At 43.0% G+C, this 19,850-nt stretch overlaps 2 protein-coding genes across 6 annotated transcripts in view; one reads left to right on the top strand and one right to left on the bottom strand.

The window, feature by feature from the left end:
* Zyx (lipoma-preferred partner zyxin) overlaps positions 1 to 6,598 on the top strand; it is a 33,211-nt gene extending 26,613 nt beyond the window's left edge. For all 5 annotated transcript variants that reach the window (XM_075889301.1, XM_037427409.2, XM_037427442.2 and 2 more), the window contains 4 exons: positions 612 to 659; positions 747 to 877; positions 3,859 to 3,979; positions 5,141 to 6,598. In XM_075889301.1, coding sequence (XP_075745416.1) covers positions 612 to 659; positions 747 to 877; positions 3,859 to 3,979; positions 5,141 to 5,272 — 432 coding nt within the window. In that variant the 3' untranslated portion in view covers positions 5,273 to 6,598. The remainder of the gene's footprint in view (positions 1 to 611; positions 660 to 746; positions 878 to 3,858; positions 3,980 to 5,140) is intronic.
* A 5,982-nt stretch (positions 6,599 to 12,580) lies between these two features.
* Positions 12,581 to 19,614, bottom strand: LOC119176268 (gamma-aminobutyric acid receptor-associated protein). The gene is made up of 3 exons (XM_037427473.2): positions 19,412 to 19,614; positions 14,703 to 14,900; positions 12,581 to 13,174 (listed from the first exon to the last, which is right to left on the bottom strand). The coding sequence occupies exons 1-3, from the start codon at positions 19,499 to 19,501 to the stop codon at positions 13,109 to 13,111; spliced, it is 354 nt and encodes a 117-aa protein (XP_037283370.1). The 5' UTR covers positions 19,502 to 19,614; the 3' UTR covers positions 12,581 to 13,108.
* Positions 19,615 to 19,850: the final 236 nt, after the last annotated feature.

The raw sequence follows: 19,850 nt of genomic DNA, 5'->3' as shown, positions 1-19,850 counted from the left end.
TTGAATTTGGAGACCTCCGGTTATTGCGATACTACTGTATTAGAACAATGGCCTTAATGGTGTATTAAGAGAAAAAAAAAAAAAAGCCAGGTAGCATTATTTTGTTGCTGCTATTGTAATATATTTCATAGTCAAGGTAAACTGAAGGTTCACTTTAAAGAAGGTTGGCACTTTAAAGAACCATTGTAGTATTGACAGAATGCGCAGAGACCATTATTATCAGTGAAACATGGATGTGAAACTCTAGCTACGCCAGGTTTCAGCAGAAGAGATGCAGCATAGGAAGTGTTTACATAATTTGGTTTATACGTCTCTGTAGATGATAGTAGGTGAAAATCTCTTATTGCTTCGGGCTAATTTGCGGAACGTCTGCTATTAGATGTGCTGTTTTGTGGACACGAACTGCCAGCTGTACGGCATAATGGTCCAAGTATATTTATTTGCATTGGACTCAATGCCATATATGCTGACAGCAGTTGATTGATCAAACATTTTGTGTGTTTTGGGTTTTCTTTTTCGTGTAATAATAATTCTAATAATAATAATATCTCATGAAACGCAAGTTCATGAATATAGAATTTGGCAGAAAATATTCATTTTTCTTCTCGCAGAACACCTTGGAGAAGTGTTGTGTATGTGAAAAGCCAATCCTGGACAGGGTAAGAGTCCTCATTCTATCCGTCAGTATCGTCTCTTAACGACAGTGTTTCAAACGAATTGCTGGAAGGGTGCATTGCCTCCCACAGATTCTGCGTGCTACTGGGAAGCCTTACCACCCTGCCTGCTTCAGATGTGTTGTGTGCGGCCAGTGCCTGGATGGCATTCCTTTCACCGTGGATGCCACCAGTCGGGTCCACTGTATTGACGACTTCCACAAGTGCGTGCTCTTTGTCTTCTCCATCTTGCCTGAACCCATGATTGTCGTCAATACAACTAGCGTGTAGTCGTGGGCTGTTACCAGAATTAAATGGCATTACATTTTACCCAAAGGAGAAGAGTAACGCTGATGCAGGTACAATTGCAAGTGTGAACAATATTGTAGTTGCCGTCAATCGAGTAATGCTATTGTTCAATTAGTGTAAGAATAGTAAGAAAAGCTCATTAATTGGAACATGAAGGGGCTGTAAGATTGTTTTAATTAGGCAGTTCGAATTAAGAGGCAGGCACTAAAATGAATGACATTGCGCCATACGGCTCAGTCACAACCCAAAAAAGGCCACCTCTGGACTCATTATCGTGAATTGGACTGCATATTTGTCACTGGTGATTTTATAAATGGTACGTGGAGCTCCACCAGCGAACAGGATTATTTGATCGGTCAGTGGCACGGAGGAAAGAAGCATATTCATGCAGTCATCTGAGAAGTGAGCCTTAATGCGAAAATAAGTGACACTATTTGTGCACCAAAAGTCATTTATTTGCAATTCAATTAAAATTAAAAGGAATCAGTAATTTGGATTTGCTTGGATCTTTTCTGCCGAGACTCCATGAGCATTGTTTCTGGCTTGCCTAAGAGCCCCAGCGCAGCGTCCGAATTCTCTTCTGCTAAGAAATGCTGCGGTTTTGTTGTTCTTGCATCTCTAGTAAATTTGGTTTGGTTTTGCAACACATTGTGATCACTTGAGGTCGACTTCTGCAAGGAGTCTTGAAAACCTAGTTCGAATTAACCATACGAGATACCAACGCATTTGAATTCTTGGGAGTTTTCCTTCATAGAACTACACAGGGCTGTACCAGGGCAAGGGCATCTATTTGAATTAACAGAGTTTGAATTGACAAACCTCATTATAACAAAGTTGCATCTTACACGAAAATCAGTTTATATCCAAAAATTCATTATAAATGTGTATTCTCAACAGTATCTATTGCAAGACTATTTTTCATTTACATTGTTGAAACTGATGTTGTGTTATGTCTGTGTTTTTTATATGAAAGATTCAGTGTGTGTGTGTGTGTATTTTTAATGAATTGTCATTATTTACTTCACGCAGCCATTTGTGTGATCAGTCGGTAACTGTTGTGTGAAAACTTTGCCGTGACACTGCAAAAAGTAAGCGTTAATTTTGCAAGTTTATTAAAGTAACTGCTTGCCAGCAACGTATTACTAATAACTAATTACTGCCATAGATTGCTGACTTATCCTTATTGAACGGCTTTCATATTCCTTGAAACATTAGAATGCTGCAAACAAGTATATTTAGTTCTGATGCGACAAGTAATGCACGTTTCCTTCCGCCTTCTGCCATGCTGCTAATAACACGTATACTGCATTAGTGTAGGAGCAGTCTGTTACATTAGATCTCTCACAATCCTGCTGTATGCCTTCCCCAAAAGCTGCTACTCAGTGGAGTCCATCAATCTTTCTGTCTCTGACTTAATGCAGTTAACATTGCTGAGTCGGTGCAGTCTGTTTGCCACCTGCGTTTATTGATTCAGCATCTTTCGCTTGTCTTCTTTACGTACTTGGTGTTGCCTGTTAGGCAACACCAAGTACGTAAAGAAGACAAGCGACATTTCTTTACGTACGTTAGTACGTGAAGAAATGTTTGTTGCCTGTTAGGAATTTATCATACTTTGCACTCGGTGAAGGTTCTTTATTTTACTACACGACCCTAAACAATGGGCTGCAGGCCCGCGCGAGAATTGCAGCAGTTTTAGGGCGAAGCTCCTAAAGTCGTGGGTCTGTCTATTCCTTGTATTTATGTATGTATGTATGTATGTATGTACGTGACAGCATGCCTACAGTTCCATCTTTGCCAACTGCCTACTGCATCGTCCTTGCAAACGTCTCACTACGCCCCATCACCAATCCACTACTTCACTGACTATAAAACAAACACTGTTGAGAAGTAGTCAATATGAAATGCAAGATCGTCGTGTACTTGTATCCAAGTGCGCGTTAAAGAACCATAGATTGTCCAACTGTGTCCATTCCTTGTTTGTACGTGAACGCCTATAGTTCCATTTTTGCAATCTGCCCACTACTTCGTCCTTGCAAACATTCCACTGCGCCCCATCATCGATTCACCACTTCACCGACCATAAAGTCGTTATAATAAAAAGAAAACAGAAAGACGTATAGCTACCACTTATGAATAATAAAATTTTTTGTATATATATAAACAGTGTTTGTCACGTCTTTGAGGATGTAGTGAGTGGTATTCGTGGATGGTTCACGGATTAGAGATGAAACCTTTCAGCACTTCGCACCACTCATCATCATTCACTTCGTGGATGTGCTGCAATTTTTGTTTGAGCAGCATCTCTCACTGGCTGCTAGAGGTAGACTCTTTGTTGCTTCAACGGCATTCTTCCACCTCAACGGCAATCACGTGACCCGGCTGCGACTTCCCAGACACCACCTCCTGAGGTTGGAAGTTCGAAACATAGCGATACTCTGCTCGAAAGCAAGAGGCACGATGACAGGCATACACCTCTTGCTTCCCATAACCATTTGAAGGAAGTGCTGCGATCTGTTCAACATCAGAGTTTGACCACTGCAGCAGCCTCTGGCTCGCGGGGTGTGAAGAAATGCTGTGATGGCATCCAGGGCTGCAACACCGATATATATCTTGCACGGAGTCTGCCAACCTGTTGTCAGACACCAAGTCGTGTTAGTTGGCATCAAAGATAAGCACCCATTACAGTTAAAAAGTTACAGCCAACTTGGAACTTTCACGACTCCTTCACTCTGTTGTGTCCTTAACAATAGCCAGTCCAGTTCATCGTATTTAAGCATTAACGTTCTCACGCTTAATGTAAACAGGCCTGCAAAGGCACGCGAGAGTTCATTTCATGATGTCTGGAACCCAAGTGTGTGTCCTCAAACTCAGTTGACGAATATTTCGTTGCTTACAGGAAATTTGCCCCTCGCTGTTGTGTGTGCTCTCAGCCAATTATGCCTGAACCGGGCAAAGAAGAAACAGTCAGAGTTGTTGCCCTGGATCGGAGCTTCCACATCAACTGCTATAGATGCGAGGTAAGTCTGTGCTTTGTGGCATTCAACCAACCATGGAACCTTTCCATTATTTATTTATTTATTCATTCATTAGGTGATGGTATTGTCATACTGCAAGGCTGCATCTATCTACTTAACTGAAAATTTTTAGAAAACGAATAGCTCTGAAAGGATACACAAACATAATTCTCTTCTTATACTGCTGGCAACTTCACTGCATAACATTATACAATGTAGATCTTGCTAATGTTCTGGTGAAAATGGTTGCCTTGCGGCAGTTACAAGAAGCCGGACTAGCCAAATTATTGTTACATATTAGAAATTCTGGTTTGTGCTGCGATTCTACAAATGTTTTGTAGGGTTTATGAAAAGTTTGTTCTGTTCGCTAAATAGTTTCGCTCATTGGTCTCGCGATACAACTTTGGAAGTATGGAAAGGACCTCCGTAGAGTTTTGTATATGTGTTCGGAACAGGCTTACTTAGTTTCCTGAAATGGCCGAGTTGAAAGCAGCAAGCAGTCTTGCTTAAAATGTTACTGCAATCCAAAGCATTGTCTTGTTTGCCAATATGCTGCTCTGAGTTCTCTAAGGCTTGTCTTTGGTGTTTAAAGTTCAATCATTGTTACTAAAGCATGTACATAACCCATAGAAAGACTCGCTCAGGCCAAGCATTAAAGAAGGACTGAAATTATCACATTCCTTCATCCAGTGTTGCATTTCCGGAACAGTTTTCACTTTTCACATTTTATGGGCTGGCAGGTGCGTAGATGTAGTGAGACCAATTCGGAATGCAGCAGGGGTGGTACTGTAGTGTTGCGGCCAAGATAGGGCATCTTTATTTGCGCCATGTATTCACATTTCTTTTTCCAACAGAGTTTTTATGGTGTGCAATAAACGTAGGTTTATTTTTGTCGTTCAGCAAGTGCTATGAAGCGTGGCTATCATTCAAAACCTACAGTTCCAGTGACTGTAACAAACTGCTGTGAAGTTGATCCAGTGCGGTGCCACACCTAGCATGTTGCCAGCACATGCCTTATGTTCGTAATGGCATAGAGATTCTTAAAAACACGCTTCGCACTCGTAGAGAAACTATATTTTTGCCAATCACCTGCCTGTAATATACAAAAAGCCGCATGTGTCAAAGGTGAGAGAAGCATCGTTAGCAAGGTTGTCCCGTGCGCAGGATTGCGGACTACTGCTCTCGTCGGAAGCGGAAGGCCGGGGCTGTTACCCGCTGGATGACCACATCCTGTGCAGGAGTTGCAACGCACGCCGCGTGCAAGCCCTCACATCTAGGATGGTCTCGGAGCTTTGAAGTTCTAGCAGTTTCGCCGCTCAGAATTGTGATAATTTGCACCCGAAGGGCTACATAGTAGCAGCGGCAGTGGTAACAATGTCCACTTTAGTCGCAGACCCAAGCAGTTCGCCTGGAGCCGCTCGTCAGGCAAGTTTGTAACAGTGTAGCTTTGTGTACGCATCATTCCACAAAGATGGCCCTTCCAGGCTCGCATCTTTTGGGCTTCTCTATACCATTAATGTCACAACAGCTAATGACTGGTCATTCTGCTGCGGAGCACGAAGACTCGAGTTTTGTCAATGGAGGCGGAACACAAAGTAGTGTGTAGTTCAACAGAACGTTGGGTAGTTATGCTTAACCTGTAAACTCCACATTGCAATTCTCATTTGTCAACCTTGCAGCTTGAGAACATCAAACACTATCATGTTATACTACTCTATACTGTGCTTGGTTACAGCCTAAGACTTCATTACAAGCTTCACCAACAGTTTGCAGTGACCAGCCATTCATCCTTGTAGATGCCTATTAAAATTGGTATTTGTGCTAATGAGATTTCATGGGTTGTTCCAAGCTTTATTTCAAAACTAGCAACACAATACATTCAAATCAATCGCCAAGCACTCCGCATTGCAAAAACGTATGAACAGGATTTGGTGGCATGTTTATACACCGATACCATGTTGCTGTAGGCTGAAGGTGTTGTTTACAATAGCTAGAGCCCAGTTGTAGTTCTTTGATTGTCACCAACATTATCAGGTATTAAGAGGATTGACTGAAAGGCACTGGGTTTTTTGTCAACGGCTAGCCACTGCCTTAAGTCAGCTGCATTTTGTACGTTACAAGTAGTTCTACCACCATTAAAACAATGTCGTACCGTACAGAAGCAACAGCGTAGTATTGATAGTTTTTGTACACATTTCGATTGCAAGAGATATTATTGCATCAAAAGGTCTTGATGGAGAGTTCGTGAGAGAACTTCTCTACATGTCATGGATGCTGCCTCATCTATAGTGCAAAAGAGCTTATGAAATGTCATTGTGAGTGTCAAATATTTGTGGTAAATGTTGTTTGCATTTCTTTATTTAGAAAGAGTTGTAGCTCTTGCTACATAAGCACTTGTTTGCGAGCTTTCTAGCAGCATTCAATTCAAGTGCAGCTCGTATCTGCTGTGCAATGTAATCCAGACTGGCCGACGATCCAGACGGAGTCTTATAATTTGCCAGACTGAGATGTCCACAATTTTTGCCCTGTACCACTACTCAATGTCGCAACAAAATGTAAATACCACGGAAGTGCCGTGCCATGTACTCAAATTGTGAAGGTCAATAAAGAACAGTGCTCATATATTATTTGCTCGTGTCTTCTTTACATAGCTATGAATTCAAGATACAAATTTTGTGCTGTACATAATATGCAGTGGCAGTTGAAAAAGTCACTAGGCCTACACGGAACGCACAGCAAATTCACGGCGAAAGCTGGAAGACTAACCTTTCTAGAGTACTTTTTGATCATTGTTTGGGTTACTTCTACAAGAACAGTTGCTGGTTACCCACTACGCCGCAAATCATAATTTTTGTGTAGTAAGGAGGCATTCACCATTCCATTCTTCTTCATTCTTTGGAGAAGTGTGGTGCCCTCTACACTAGTGCAATGAGTTTTGTGCAATTTTTTGATGCTGTGGCTGAAGACGATTAATTATGGCTCAGCCCTTTATAATGGTTTGGAGCATTCGACGACCCATGCATTACTCAGTTCGCATTGTATGATGCCTCGTTGTTTCTTTGTTGTTCTAAAGTTCTTTCTTGACCAGAAGCCTGCCTAGGGTCGGTTTGCAAAGAAGTTGCAAGCATTGGCAGGGTTCAGTCGTAGAATACTGGGCTGGCACGCAGGAGACCCAGGTTTGAACCCCATTGTGTCAACGGTGTTTTTATTTACTTAGCTTTTCTTTTTTTGTCATTTCGTGCAATAGTGGTTATGGACACCGGTGGCGGTGAACAACTACAGCACATGCGACCCTTGTTGCGATCTCGTAACAGGTTTTGCTGTTAAATGCAAGCTATATTATAAAATTGCCAAAGTCGAAAGCCATATTCATCACACTAAAGAGAAGTGCATAAAAAATGCAGGCCTTGAGAGCATTGTCCTACATGAATTGAATAGACAAGGTTCCTCTAAGAAAAGTAGAACCGCCTGGCTGGTGGTTCTGCCTTTGGATCCGTCTTGAAAAAAAATTTTAATGAGATAGCCATTAGATGGACAGTCTCGGCTGGTTTTTTGCCATTGTCATTAACGTATATGTATGTATGTGTGTGTATATATATATATATATATATATATATATATATATATATATATATATATATGTGTGTGTGTGTGTATAAGGGAAATAAGTGTATACCTAAGGGCTCGATTTTCCGTGTTTTGACACAATAATGAGATCTGTTATTGTCTGTTATATATATATATATATATATATATATATATATATATATATATATATATATATACACATATATAGGGATCGAATCCTGGCTGCGGCGGCTGCATTTCCGGTGGAGGCAGAAATGTTGTAGGCCCGTGTGCTCAGATTTGGATGCACGTTAAAGAACCCCAGGTGGTCAAAATTTCCGGAGCCCTCCACTACGGCGTCTCTCATAATCATATGGTGGTTTTGGGACGTTAAACCCCACAAATCAATCAATTATATATATATATATATATGTATATATATATATATATATATGTATATATATATAAAGGGAAAGAAGTGTATACCGAAGGGCTCGTTTTTCCGTGTTTTGACACACTATTAATGAGATCTAACAGACAGTAATGCCAAAAAATGTATTGGGGAAGTTATTAGAACCAATGGAATGTAAATAAGAAGAAAGAAAAGTGGGTGAAAAAATAACCAGCCGTGAGCAGGAAACGCACCTACGACCTTCGAATAACGCGTTCGATGCTCTAACCACTGAGCTATCACAGCGGCCTTCCTTCCATCCACTTTTTTGTGTTTATATGTGAATTTAGAAGTAGGAGTGTCAGTCAGCGCGATCTATAAGCCAAGCGACGAGTGTGAAACACTCTTTTATGCGCATGTGTGGCGTCGCGTAGCACGTGAACTTATTACGAGCGGGCAGCTGATCAATAGTCCCTCGTATACAACCTAATGACACCAAATCTGCCAGTATGAGACCCTCGTTAATGAATAAGGGAAAGAAGTGTATACCTAAGGGCTCGTTTTTCCGTGTTTTGACACAATATTAATGAGATCTAACAGACTGTAATGCCAAAGAATGTATAGGGGAAGTTATTAGAACCAATGGAATGTAAATAAGAAGAAAGAAAATGGGTGAAAAAATAACCAGCCGTGAGCAGGAAACGCACCTACGACCTTCGAATAACGCGTTCGATGCTCTAACCACTGAGCTATCACAGCGGCCTTCCTTCCATCCACTTTTTTGTGTTTATATGTGAATTTAGAAGTAGGAGTGTCAGTCAGCGCGATCTATAAGCCTAGCGACGAGTGTGAAACACTCTTTTATGCGCATGTGTGGCGTGACGTAGCACGTGAACTTATTACGAGCGGGCAGCTGATCAATAGTCCCTCGTATACAACCTAATGACACCAAATCTGCCAGTACGAGACCCTCGTTAATGAATAAGGGAAAGAAGTGTATACCTAAGGGCTCGTTTTTCCGTGTTTTGACACAATATTAATGAGATCTAACAGACAGTAATGCCAAAGAATGTATAGGGGAAGTTATTAGAACCAATGGAATGTAAATAAGAAGAAAGAGAAGTGGGTGAAAAAATAACCAGCCGTGAGCAGGAAACGAACCTACGACCTTTGATTAACCCCTTGATGGCAAACAGGTTTGTGGTGATGTGTCGACAGCGCATGGCCTCGCACGCATGATCTGGGCCGGCAACCCTGAAGAGATGGTTCTGGAAGGTTTGAGTGTCGCAGAGCTCTTCGAAAATCTCCGCCGGCTCCCGCTTGATGCCAAATTTCTCCGGGTCTAGGGCAAACTCTACAGCTCGGTTGAGGTGGGAGACGTTCCGGCGAAGGATCTCGTTGATTTCAAAAATGCCTTCCTCATATCCAGGCTCCTTCCAGATATTGAGAGAAGTGAGGACACGATTCGCACGCAGCTCCTCGGCAATCAAATGTAGTAATGTGTCCTAAGTAGGTCAGTGTCTTGTTGCCTTTCAGCATGTCCACAAATGCATGGGTGCATGAACTGAGGGTGGCCGAGAAGTCCATCTCCATGTGCGAGACAGACTGGTTTAATTTCAAGCCTTTCATGATTATTTCTAAAGCACTTTTTCTGCCATTGCAGTCGTTTATCTGAATGCACTTCAACGTCTTCATTTCAATCAGTAGATGGGCAAACCTCCTTGCAGCTGAATCATCCATTCTTACTGGGTACTCGAAGCAAAGGTACTTGAGGCAGGAAAGTTCAACCAGTGAAACAAAAAGTTTCTTGAGGCAGTCGCTCTTTACGTTGACGTTGGCGTCCAGGTGTATTGATGTGATTCTTTCTGCATTGATGCGCAGGCCCGCTGAAAGCTGGAAGACATACGAGAGCCGGTTGTAGCACAGTCGCACTATATATATATATATATATGTATATATATATAGATAGATACGAGGAAGGCTGTGCTAGCCTCCTCTTAATGCAGAACAAGCATTGCCTTTCCAGCTGGGGTCTTCTGGGGGGAGCTTTATGGTTGGTGCGCTATCAGGGCAACTATCAGTGTGCACCGTGTGCCCCCACAGCAGGCGGGAGCTTTTACAGGCTGTGCTCTCAACACGAAATAACAGTGCTAAGAGTGCACTTGAAGTGGCCATGTTCTCTTACACCAGCGTTTTGTCGAGTTACGCGAGATCGGATATACACGAGTTGACTGCCAGCCTCACTTCTTATATCAACGCTGTCACTATGCACGAACCTTGTTGTGGTCGTCTGACCACACCGCAGGAAACTTGGTTACTTAGCAAGCACATATTTACTACAGTATTTCTCCTAGAAATGATAACCTTGCTTCGTGAAACATTTGAATATGTTGCCATTGCATTCATTGCTTCGCCCTTTGGTGATCCTGACTTTTTTTGTTACCGCATGACAGTTTTATAACGAGGTCTCCATTTAACCTCCAAAATTAGGATCTACTAGGTTATAACAAAGTAAATGAATAGTTATTCAGTATAAAGTGCTAAGTACATACCTTTATAACTGATTTCTGGCTATAGCAAACATAATTTAGTTTAATATGCAGCTTTGTTGTAATGAGGTTTGAGTGTACCTATTGCACCGCCGGTTTGGATTTCATCCCGAACTCCTGAATTGGAGACGGCTACAATTTCTTTGTTGGCTGTCTCCGTTGAACCAGCACAGCATCGGGTCGGCCCAGATCAGTGAGCAAGGATTATCTGATGCACTGAAATACTAGGTTGACTGTTTGGTTGTGTAGCCTCCAAGTACAAACTCCCTGTTTATTACCAAAGACTGGGAACAGTATGCGAGAGAGTAAATGTTCAAACTTTTGAAGATACAGTTATAAGAGGCATACTCTTGTGAGCAATTCTTCTCTCTTTCATGAGAGGTCTCTTATAATCAGGGTACCTCGTATGCGTTTTCCTATGAATCTGTATTTTACTGTAGGTACACTGGTGTCTATTATACACATTTGTCCCTTATATCAGTGTCTCTTATAAAGGGGTTTAACTGTAGTGACTGTGGCACCCTATTACAATAAGTAATTTCAGTACTGCAGTGCTGTCTCTTAATTGCTTCTTCACTTTTGCTTAAAGTTTGTTGTTAAAGCAAATACTTGTCTAAGAATAATGCCTAAAGAAAATGCCGGTTATACGAGGAATCGTGAAGAATTCAATTCTTTTACGCAAGTGCGAGAAATTGCAGCCGTCTTGGAAGCAAGTTTTGTATTCATGGGTTGGCAGCCCTGGTCTAGGGGTGTAATGCTGCAGCCATAGAGTTTCCTAATATCCACTAGAGGGAACTCTGGCGCTAGTGTCTATGGGATCTACAATGCACAACGCTTCAGCGAGCATGGGAATGATGGGTAGTACACACATTTGTCCAATTTTCATACTTCTGGCTCCGTGTGCGTTCGTGTGGCTTAGAGCCATTTTTCACACAAAATAAATTGGCAAATGTTAAGCGTTTGCACTTAACAACCTTAATCTTTTGAGTTTACCATTTTGAATCGGGTCACAAAGTTCAAAAGGGTTCGTTCTTTCCTTCAAACGAAAACCGTAACCAGCTACAAACAAAGCCGCAAGTACGATTCGCCACTCGCAAGTATGAAGACTAGGCAAATGTGTGTACTACCCATCATTCCCATGGTCGCTGAAGATCGCAGTGCCAGAGTTCCCTCTAGTTAATTTTAGGAAACTCTGTGGCTGCAGCATCTTTAGTGCTATTATGCAGGATATACGTGGCATAACTTAAAAAGGTACAGAACATCAGGCCCATAATTATTAGGATTTCTCTTCATGCCCACTACACCACTTTCTTAGGGTGGTGTGGTACCCGCTACTTACGGCAGAACACATTGTAAAAGGTTGTGAAAGCATTGACCGACCTACATAATATGCATTGTGCGATGCTTGGTTGTTACTTCCGAAACACTACTTCCGCCGCACAATAATTCGATTCCTTCCCCAACATAAAGTCTGCATAGGTAGTTCAAGGTAGAACACTGGGCTCCTTTGCAATGGGCCGAGGTTTGAATCCCATTTTCTTTGGGGTAACTTGTTTCGCACAATCCTCGTACCAGCTTTTGCTTTAAAGCTACAAATGGAGCTCTATATTTTTGTTGGCTTCATTTCATTCATTCATTCAGTCTGCTCAGGTAGTTCAAGGACTTGCATGCACTGGCATAGCTCAGCGGTAGAACACTGGGCTCCTTTGCAATGGGCCGAGGTTTGAATCCCATTTTCTTTGGGGTAACTTGTTTCGCACAATCCTCGTACCAGCTTTTGCTTTAAAGCTACAAATGGAGCTCTATATTTTTGTTGGCTTCATTTCATTCATTCATTCAGTCTGCTCAGGTAGTTCAAGGACTTGCATGCACTGGCATAGCTCAGCGGTAGAACACTGGGCTCCTTTGCAATGGGCCGAGGTTTGAATCCCATTTTCTTTGGGATAACTTGTTTCGCACAATCTATCTCGTACCAGCTTTTGCTTTAAAACTACAAATGGAGCTCTATATTTTTGTTGGCTTCATTTCCCTCTTGCCAACATTTTAAAGACTTGGGGCAAGCATATTAGACTCTCACTCAAGGCAATCAAGGACGTCTGTGGTTTTTATTACTTTATTTTGAGTATATAATACAGAATTTACAATTCAAAAGGAGGAGGAAATGAGAAGCAAAGCATTGAGTCACAATCCAACAAATAAATAACTGCATACTCTGGTGTTAAGGAGTTTTCCTTGCCACGCTAGGAACAGACAGCAAGTTGGACAGAGAATACAAGTACAGAAAGAAAATCTCAGTCTCTAACACAATGTACTTCAGTGGGATGCTTTGGCAAACAAGACAGCTCCACTCTCCAACTGGGAGAGTGGAGCCAAGGGGCCGATTTGTTTTTTTCATCACTGGCAAAAGAGGTGAAAGGAAGAAATAACAAATCCTAAAGAAAGAAAACATATCTGCAGCTCAACGGGGCGCAAAATACACAAAGTGCATATGTCAAAAACGATCTCTGCGCACAAAAACCGCTGTGACTTAGGTTCTTGGCATCCATCTTCTTCAACTTTCTTCCTGCCATTCTTTTTTATTATATAAAGAATTTTGTTAAAAATAAAAAATGCTCTTGAGGTGTTTCAGACACCGTAGACGTCTTCGTCGCTATACGCTATGTATAGGAAGAAGTCTTCCTCGTGGTGCTCCTGCAATAATAAACACATTTCATGTGTAAATTGACATCCAGTAAAAAATACCGCCAGACAGGCATTGGCAGTGTTCAGAAAAAGGATTTTACTTTTAAATACAGAGGGAAAGCAGTTTAACCACACATGGGTTTTTGTGCACGCACTTGTTACAGTTATTGGAATGCCGGCTGCAACAACCGTTTTTCAATGGAGTCTAAGTGCTTGAGGCCCGTTAAACAAGACTAAATGGTTAATATTCTCATGGTTTTGAGACTTGATACCTTAAAGGGACCCACAACTGACCAGAACGGGTGATTAGATTCCGGTGGAAAGGTCTGTATACGGAGAACCTTCTCATTTTAAGGCCGCGTGCAGAGAGAGAGAGAGAAAAAAAAGCTGGCGTGGAGAATTGACTATCTCTAATGCCGATCTGCTTCTCTCCACGTGGAGACGCTCCTCCTTTCTCGGTGCAGAGGGTAGCAACGAGAACGCAGTCGTTGCCGTCGTCTTTTTAGAGTGTGTTGGCGCTGGACTTAGCCACGGGCTACTATGTTTGGCAAACTGCGTGTGAAATTGATTGACTCGCTGTAAGGCAAACTTGTACAGATGCGCATAACCAATTACTTCAATTAATGACGGATGTCCTCCGATTTGTGAATAAATGTAAGTCTTCAGAAGCTTCGCCATCGTGTGTTCTTAAGTGAGAGGGAAATCACTTTGCGCCGCGGCGCTGCTTCTCGGTCATGTGACTTGCTGAGCGTTTCCTGAATCCTCTCCTCTGGCTGTGTGAGTAAGACTGCTTTCTGGACAGCGCGTGGCGTGGCTGTAAGGTCCGTGCAGGAGTTTTGGAAGAGCTGCGCTGAAAACGATATACTTAACACACAACGGTCGGTTTTTTTTATTGGCTACTTGATAGACTAATTTAGTTCGTTATATCCATTTACCGGTCAATTTGACTTCGTTAGGAGGTTAAAAATGCATGGTTAGTTCTCAATGGAGCTTTCAAGGGGAATTTCATTTACTTCGTTATATACATTTCGTTATATCCCATTACATTAAAACGAGGTCTGAGTGTAGTCTTATTTCACTTCTGATAGATGCTTTATAATCCAATTAGATAAGACATAGCACTAAGAGTTATTCGACTAGTGGGGCTGCAGTTGGGAATCTTAATAGAAGAGGACATCAAAGATAAAAAAAAACTGGGAGAGAACATGTATCAACTTGCCGCTTTACGACACAAGATGACAGTGGACAGTAGTTGATGCAGAATGGTTCATGAGAACCATAGAAATGTGTTTAGGGCCCTCGGTTGAGACTACTTGTGTAGTCTGTATTGTAAAACAACTTATGAATGGCCTGTTCCCGTTATGTACTAGCATGGATGCAAGAGATGTGGCTCCAAAGGGGCTACAGTGTGTAAAAATTGAGCGTTTGTTCTTTACTAGGGACGGTCTAAACAAGACACCGTCAAATGTCCCCCATACAAGGCCATCACCATTCAAACACTTCCGAGGGTGTTGGCCTGCACGCATGCTGAACGCACCTGGTAAAGGGAGCCCATGGTGGCACTAGTAGGGGGAATGACATTGTTGACAATGAAAAAGAGCGCATCCTCCGGCCGCAGGTGGATCCGCTTGCGGATCAGGAAGTAGAACTGGCCCACGGTCAGGTCCGAGGGAACCAGGTACTTCTTCTTGTCCAGGTCGCCAATGCGGGCCTTGGGGGCCTTCTCCACTATCACCTGGGTGACACCGCCAAGAACAGGTTTAGGCAAACGCAATGCAAAACATGTATGTAAATGATCAAGCAGAATGCCTAATGCAATGGCCACAGCCTTTTGTTTTGAGAGGTGTACATTTGAATCCCATCACTAGGACCAAGTGTCAACAGGCCATTCCTGAGCATGGATGTAAATACAGTGAACTTCAAGGGACACAAGAAAATAGTTAACTGAAATTTCACTCCATTGAATATTCACTCGAAAACGGAACAACACTGGACACAACAGAATTCAAGTTGGACGCGTGAAATGCCATTTATTTTGGCAAGAATGATGCAATTTCACTCGGGCTGGCACCCTTAAAGGGGCCCTGCAAAACTTCTTGAGAATGGTACTACCCTGCCGACTGGTAGTAGAGGCTCCCGAGAGCACACGAGCCAAATATTATAGTACAGCACGCGGCCTGGAATTCACAATATATTATCATTGCAAGCTTAAAATTGCTTTCTCTTCTCTCAACAAATGACGGAAGACGCTCTAAAATCACTTGTAGAAGGCCTTCTATCAACCATTGGCTGATTTGAACATGGTGTGCTTGGTCGTTACAGGGATTGTGGGAGGCCGAGCGCGATCGCACTAAGAAAGTCGTGTATTCAAAGGAAAAAAAAAAGTGCTCAAGGTTGCGAGGCGCGTGTGATGTACTTTCTTTGCCCCTGCCATCCATCCCTGCTTCGCTTCTATCGCTTTCGTTCGGACAAGCGAATGCGGCTGCAGCGTGCGACACATCTTCGCAACTCCGCTCGTACTGGATGGATTCTTAAAATTTTTGTGGCATTGACTTTGCGAGGCAATAAGCTCTTTCAGTGAATCCATTCAATGGTTACTTGAAAAAGTGTTTCTGAGCCCCTTTAAAGCGTAAGAAGAGACAAAGCTGCACAGAGAGTCTACGTTTTCGCACACTACCTCTGGCACAGCCTGTTGCCGTGACAAGGGAGGATGGAAGAAATACAAAAGGAAGAAGGCAGATGGCTTAACCAGACAGCATTCCAGTTAGCTACTCTACACTAGGGGGTAGAGTAGCCAACTCATACACGCTCTTTGCCTCAGTGGCAAAGCATGCACAAGCGATGTTGCACAGTCACCGATGAATGTGCAATTTGTGGGTGGTGCACACCGGCTACGCCAGTGCTGCATAGTGCGAAACATCATTGAATTCATCTCAAATATGAGCCCGTATCAGCAGATAACGTTAGTTGAACTGAAATATTCACCATTCGGAAGTTTCTAAGATCGGATGCTTAGTAAAACTTCTGGGGATTTCTCAAAAGTTTGCTATTCTGAAATATTTGTTAAAAGACATTCATAGAAGTAAGAGTTCACTGTACTGTTAACACGCTCACTGCATTAGGCAGTCCGAAAACTGGTGAAGTGTTTGCTCAAGAAATTGGGAGGGAACAAGCAATTGTGGTGGCATAGAAAGAACAGCATCATACAAAAAAAAAGCAGGCATGCCCAGAACATAATTTTATTTCCACCAACACAGTGTTGATGGAGGGAGTAAAAAAAAAGCGACAGGCCGCTTGACTAAGATAAACGAAAAACACCGATTTCAGCATTAGCACCACTCCACCGAGTCTTCCTTTGAATATACCTTGACGCACGCAGCCTGATCACACTTAATTGTAACTAGCACACGAGTTGTGTCCTCCCTTTGCATCCCAGAGTTTCATTTCGTTAAATACTACCCAATGTTTTACCAACAAGGCCACATTTCTTCCATAGTGTCACTAAAACACTGTATGTTTTCCATTCCTACAGAAGTGTGTAGTCTTGTTGTTAGACACATTTAGTGCCTACCCGATTACACCACTGCAGCAGACTACAGGTTCTGTTTATAGGCTGTCTTGTGCATCATCAAATGCTAAGCTGATACATTTACAACACGAGAACCATAGTGGCAGTAAATGTCAATACTGGGGAAAGGAAACCAAATAGGAGGAAAGTTAAAATATGGAGCTAGGGTGTCTTACCCTTAGTTTTTACTGCACTCAAGCCTCACTATAACATTTTCTTTTTCCCAAAGCCAGAATATGTACCGCAGAAAAACAGTCATCTCCTCTGAAGCATAACTCTAAGCTGTGGTATTCGCAAACTTGAGATCTCCGAAAGAAGGTGCAGTGTACTAACAGCCACGGGTAAGCTGCAGCCGCACTACATGGTGGTCCCAAAAGCTTTTTAAAGTGAACATAAATGAAAAAAGTTCCAGAAGCAGACTGAATGCTTTCTTTGAAGAGTCTGCCAATAATGTATAGTCACATTCAATATGACTAGCAACGCAGGGGTACATGGCTGTGGAGTTCGGGCCATGCATAAGTTGGAAGCTCAAGGCGGCCCGCGGTCCATTCTTTCAAATCGTACTGATCGCAACAAAGAGTACAGCCGTCTCATCGTTGTTAGCGAACAGTTTTCTGAATTCTTGTTCTCACAGTACTATAAGGAATAATCAGTTATAGTACTATAAGGAGTACTATAAGGAATAATCAGTCTGCTTGCTAATTTAACAGATTCTGAATACATGGTTAGACACCAAGGTTTGTACGCTAACTGAGAATCAGATTTGTGTGGTGTCGGCAATGATGTCTGGAGGAGGAAAAAAAAAAAAAGGCTGCTTTCCTTAGCTGAATCGTCATGGTATATGGTGCACTATCGTGCAGTGCAATGTAACATTTCTACAGTTGATGCAACCAGAAGGCACCGACTATGCATCTTCAAATAGCACTTAACTACCATCGTCAAGCGGTGTGTTGGATGAACATGCAAGTGACCTTGTTCAGCCACTAATGCCTCACTGTTCCAGCAACAGTGTGCTGTCTAATGTTACGTGAATGGGCCTTTTGCTTCAATTATTTTTTTCTGGTACAGTATTAGAATCTCCAATTGTGCCAACTCAATTTGACGACAGCACTGAACAGCAATGTTTGATATATTATGCAAAATTTTCGAACACACGCATGCTCCTGCTGGAAATAAGTCACTCATTAATAATGACACATCCTTTTCATCAACTACAGAACAGTGATATACCACAATATCAGCTTAGGCTAGTAAACCATTTCATTGAAGCTATTCTCGTCCAGCTGAAGCGTCAATGTGTCCACACCATTGTAATAGTGAGGTTTTTAAAAAGCGAATAATTGTGCCTGTGCCCTTTTGGGGCAGGAAGGATAACCTAAAAACTTAGCAGCTTGAGTGTGTTTTAATGACTGTGTAATAAATAGATCATCTGGCATGAGAAACTGAAGTGTATTCCCAGACTTTACGTAAATAGCCCATCAAAAGTGACTACAAAACCAATGGAGACAATGACGACAAAGCAAGCTGGTGCACAATATGTAAGTCTTTTCTTTGTGCGTCTTTCACCTTTAGAACCTCTTCTCGGTCTGCTTTACAACTGCTCCGTCACGAGACTATTCGTGCGCGACGTTTCAGCCCTTAACGACGTCATTCGGCTGTCGATTGACGTCACAGGCTTTTACGCTTAATTTTTGAAAACCGAAACCACAACGCGAGATCGTTGTTTCCTGCTGCTCTTTTAATGCGTCTTCATAACAAGCAGCAGAAAAAACGTGAAAATATTGGTGGTTGTCTTCGCCATCAGGGAGCAATATTTCGCCTTTACGCAACACGTCTTGCTTTGTGGATATCGCAGATGACGCGCCCTTTTGCGGTCAGACAAAGAGCGTAGCCTAAAACTGAAACTTGTAAGCGAGTTCACCCCGAGTCACACCAACAAAGCGCGAACAACGCTGCCAGCAGTGTGTTTACTTTTCATCTGAACCTACTGAGCATACCTCATTCTTCAGAGAGAAGAGATTTTGTCACGAGTTACCGTCGAAGCTTAACGTCATTGCAATTAATAGCCAACTGCGGTAGCTACGTCACGTTCTGGCGCCATCGGGCAATAAATATGGCGCAGCCATACCTCCGATGATCGGAAAAGTTTTGAAAAAGTTGAGTACAACGAGTCACCGGAGCAGCGTCAGTAAGGCAGCGCATGTACCTCCCCCCCCCCCTCCCCCCCAAAAAAAGAATGAACGCGCGAGTGACGACACTGGCAGGAATTCTCGCATAAAATTGGTTCAGTTGCGCAACGGCTAAAGTGATCGCGTTGCCAGTCATCGTTGTCGCGACAGCTTCCTAAGCACCACTACCGATGGGGCAGCCAGCCTAAGACCCGCAAGCATTCATCTGCACAAGCGCGACCAGCTGACGCGATGACTCACCGCGATGCGCTCACGAGCACCCGCAGCAACTAGTGCTTGCACGAATCGCAAGATGCTTCCGCCAGCCTCCGCGCGATAACGCTGATCTGCGACCACGTCGCCGCCTTTGTCAATACTCGCGATCGGCGCAGATTTCAATGCACGGTATTACATAAGGCGGCTGTCCCATATAGGCCTAAGCAGAGAGAGAGGGCCCTCCTTGTATTACTGCAAGGTCACTGCGCACGAGCGAAGTCCCCGTCTACTCACGGGGACTCGGTCAGGGTACTTCCTGCGAATCTTGTCACCCTCGCTCCTCCGCTTCTCGAACGGGTGCTCCTCCTTGTAGAGAAACTTCATGGTGCCTCAGTACAAGCGAAACACGACGAGAGAGCGATACCTGTGCGCGCACCGAGCGACGACTCCGACCTGCCCAGCGGGAGTCGAAAATGGCGACGACTGTTTGTAAATAGTCCCCGTCGCCGCGCGCTAGCGCGAGACAGAAAATAGTTCCGTACTTCACAGCGTACTTTCGCTACAAATTTTGCGTCTGATCGGGTGAGACTTGTCCATAAAAGCTTAAATACTTTTTTTGTTGCTTTCATTTTAAGCATAGTGCCAAGCGTTACGAAACAGTCGTAAACGCGAGTAGCTGTTGCGCGTAGCAATACAAGTAATGACGTCAGTTGTCTTGCGCGTGACGCAAGCG

Source organism: Rhipicephalus microplus, chromosome 3, assembly GCF_043290135.1.
Source record: "Rhipicephalus microplus isolate Deutch F79 chromosome 3, USDA_Rmic, whole genome shotgun sequence".
In the NCBI taxonomy this organism is placed as follows: Eukaryota; Metazoa; Arthropoda; class Arachnida; order Ixodida; family Ixodidae; genus Rhipicephalus; species Rhipicephalus microplus.
The sequence above is the reverse complement of the archived record's forward strand: the minus strand, read 5'-3'. Positions and strand labels throughout refer to the sequence as shown.

Bases quoted from the DNA above. Each gene is read 5' to 3' on its own strand.
- LOC119176268 (XM_037427473.2), bottom strand. From the start codon at position 19,501: ATGAAGTTTCTCTACAAGGAGGAGCACCCGTTCGAGAAGCGGAGGAGC. The intron at 14,901-19,411 runs GTGAGTAGACGG...GGTGTCACCCAG, and splicing joins AGTACCCTGACCGAGTCCCC to GTGATAGTGGAGAAGGCCCC. The intron at 13,175-14,702 runs GTGCGTTCAGCA...TTATTATTGCAG, and splicing joins CCATGGGCTCCCTTTACCAG to GAGCACCACGAGGAAGACTT.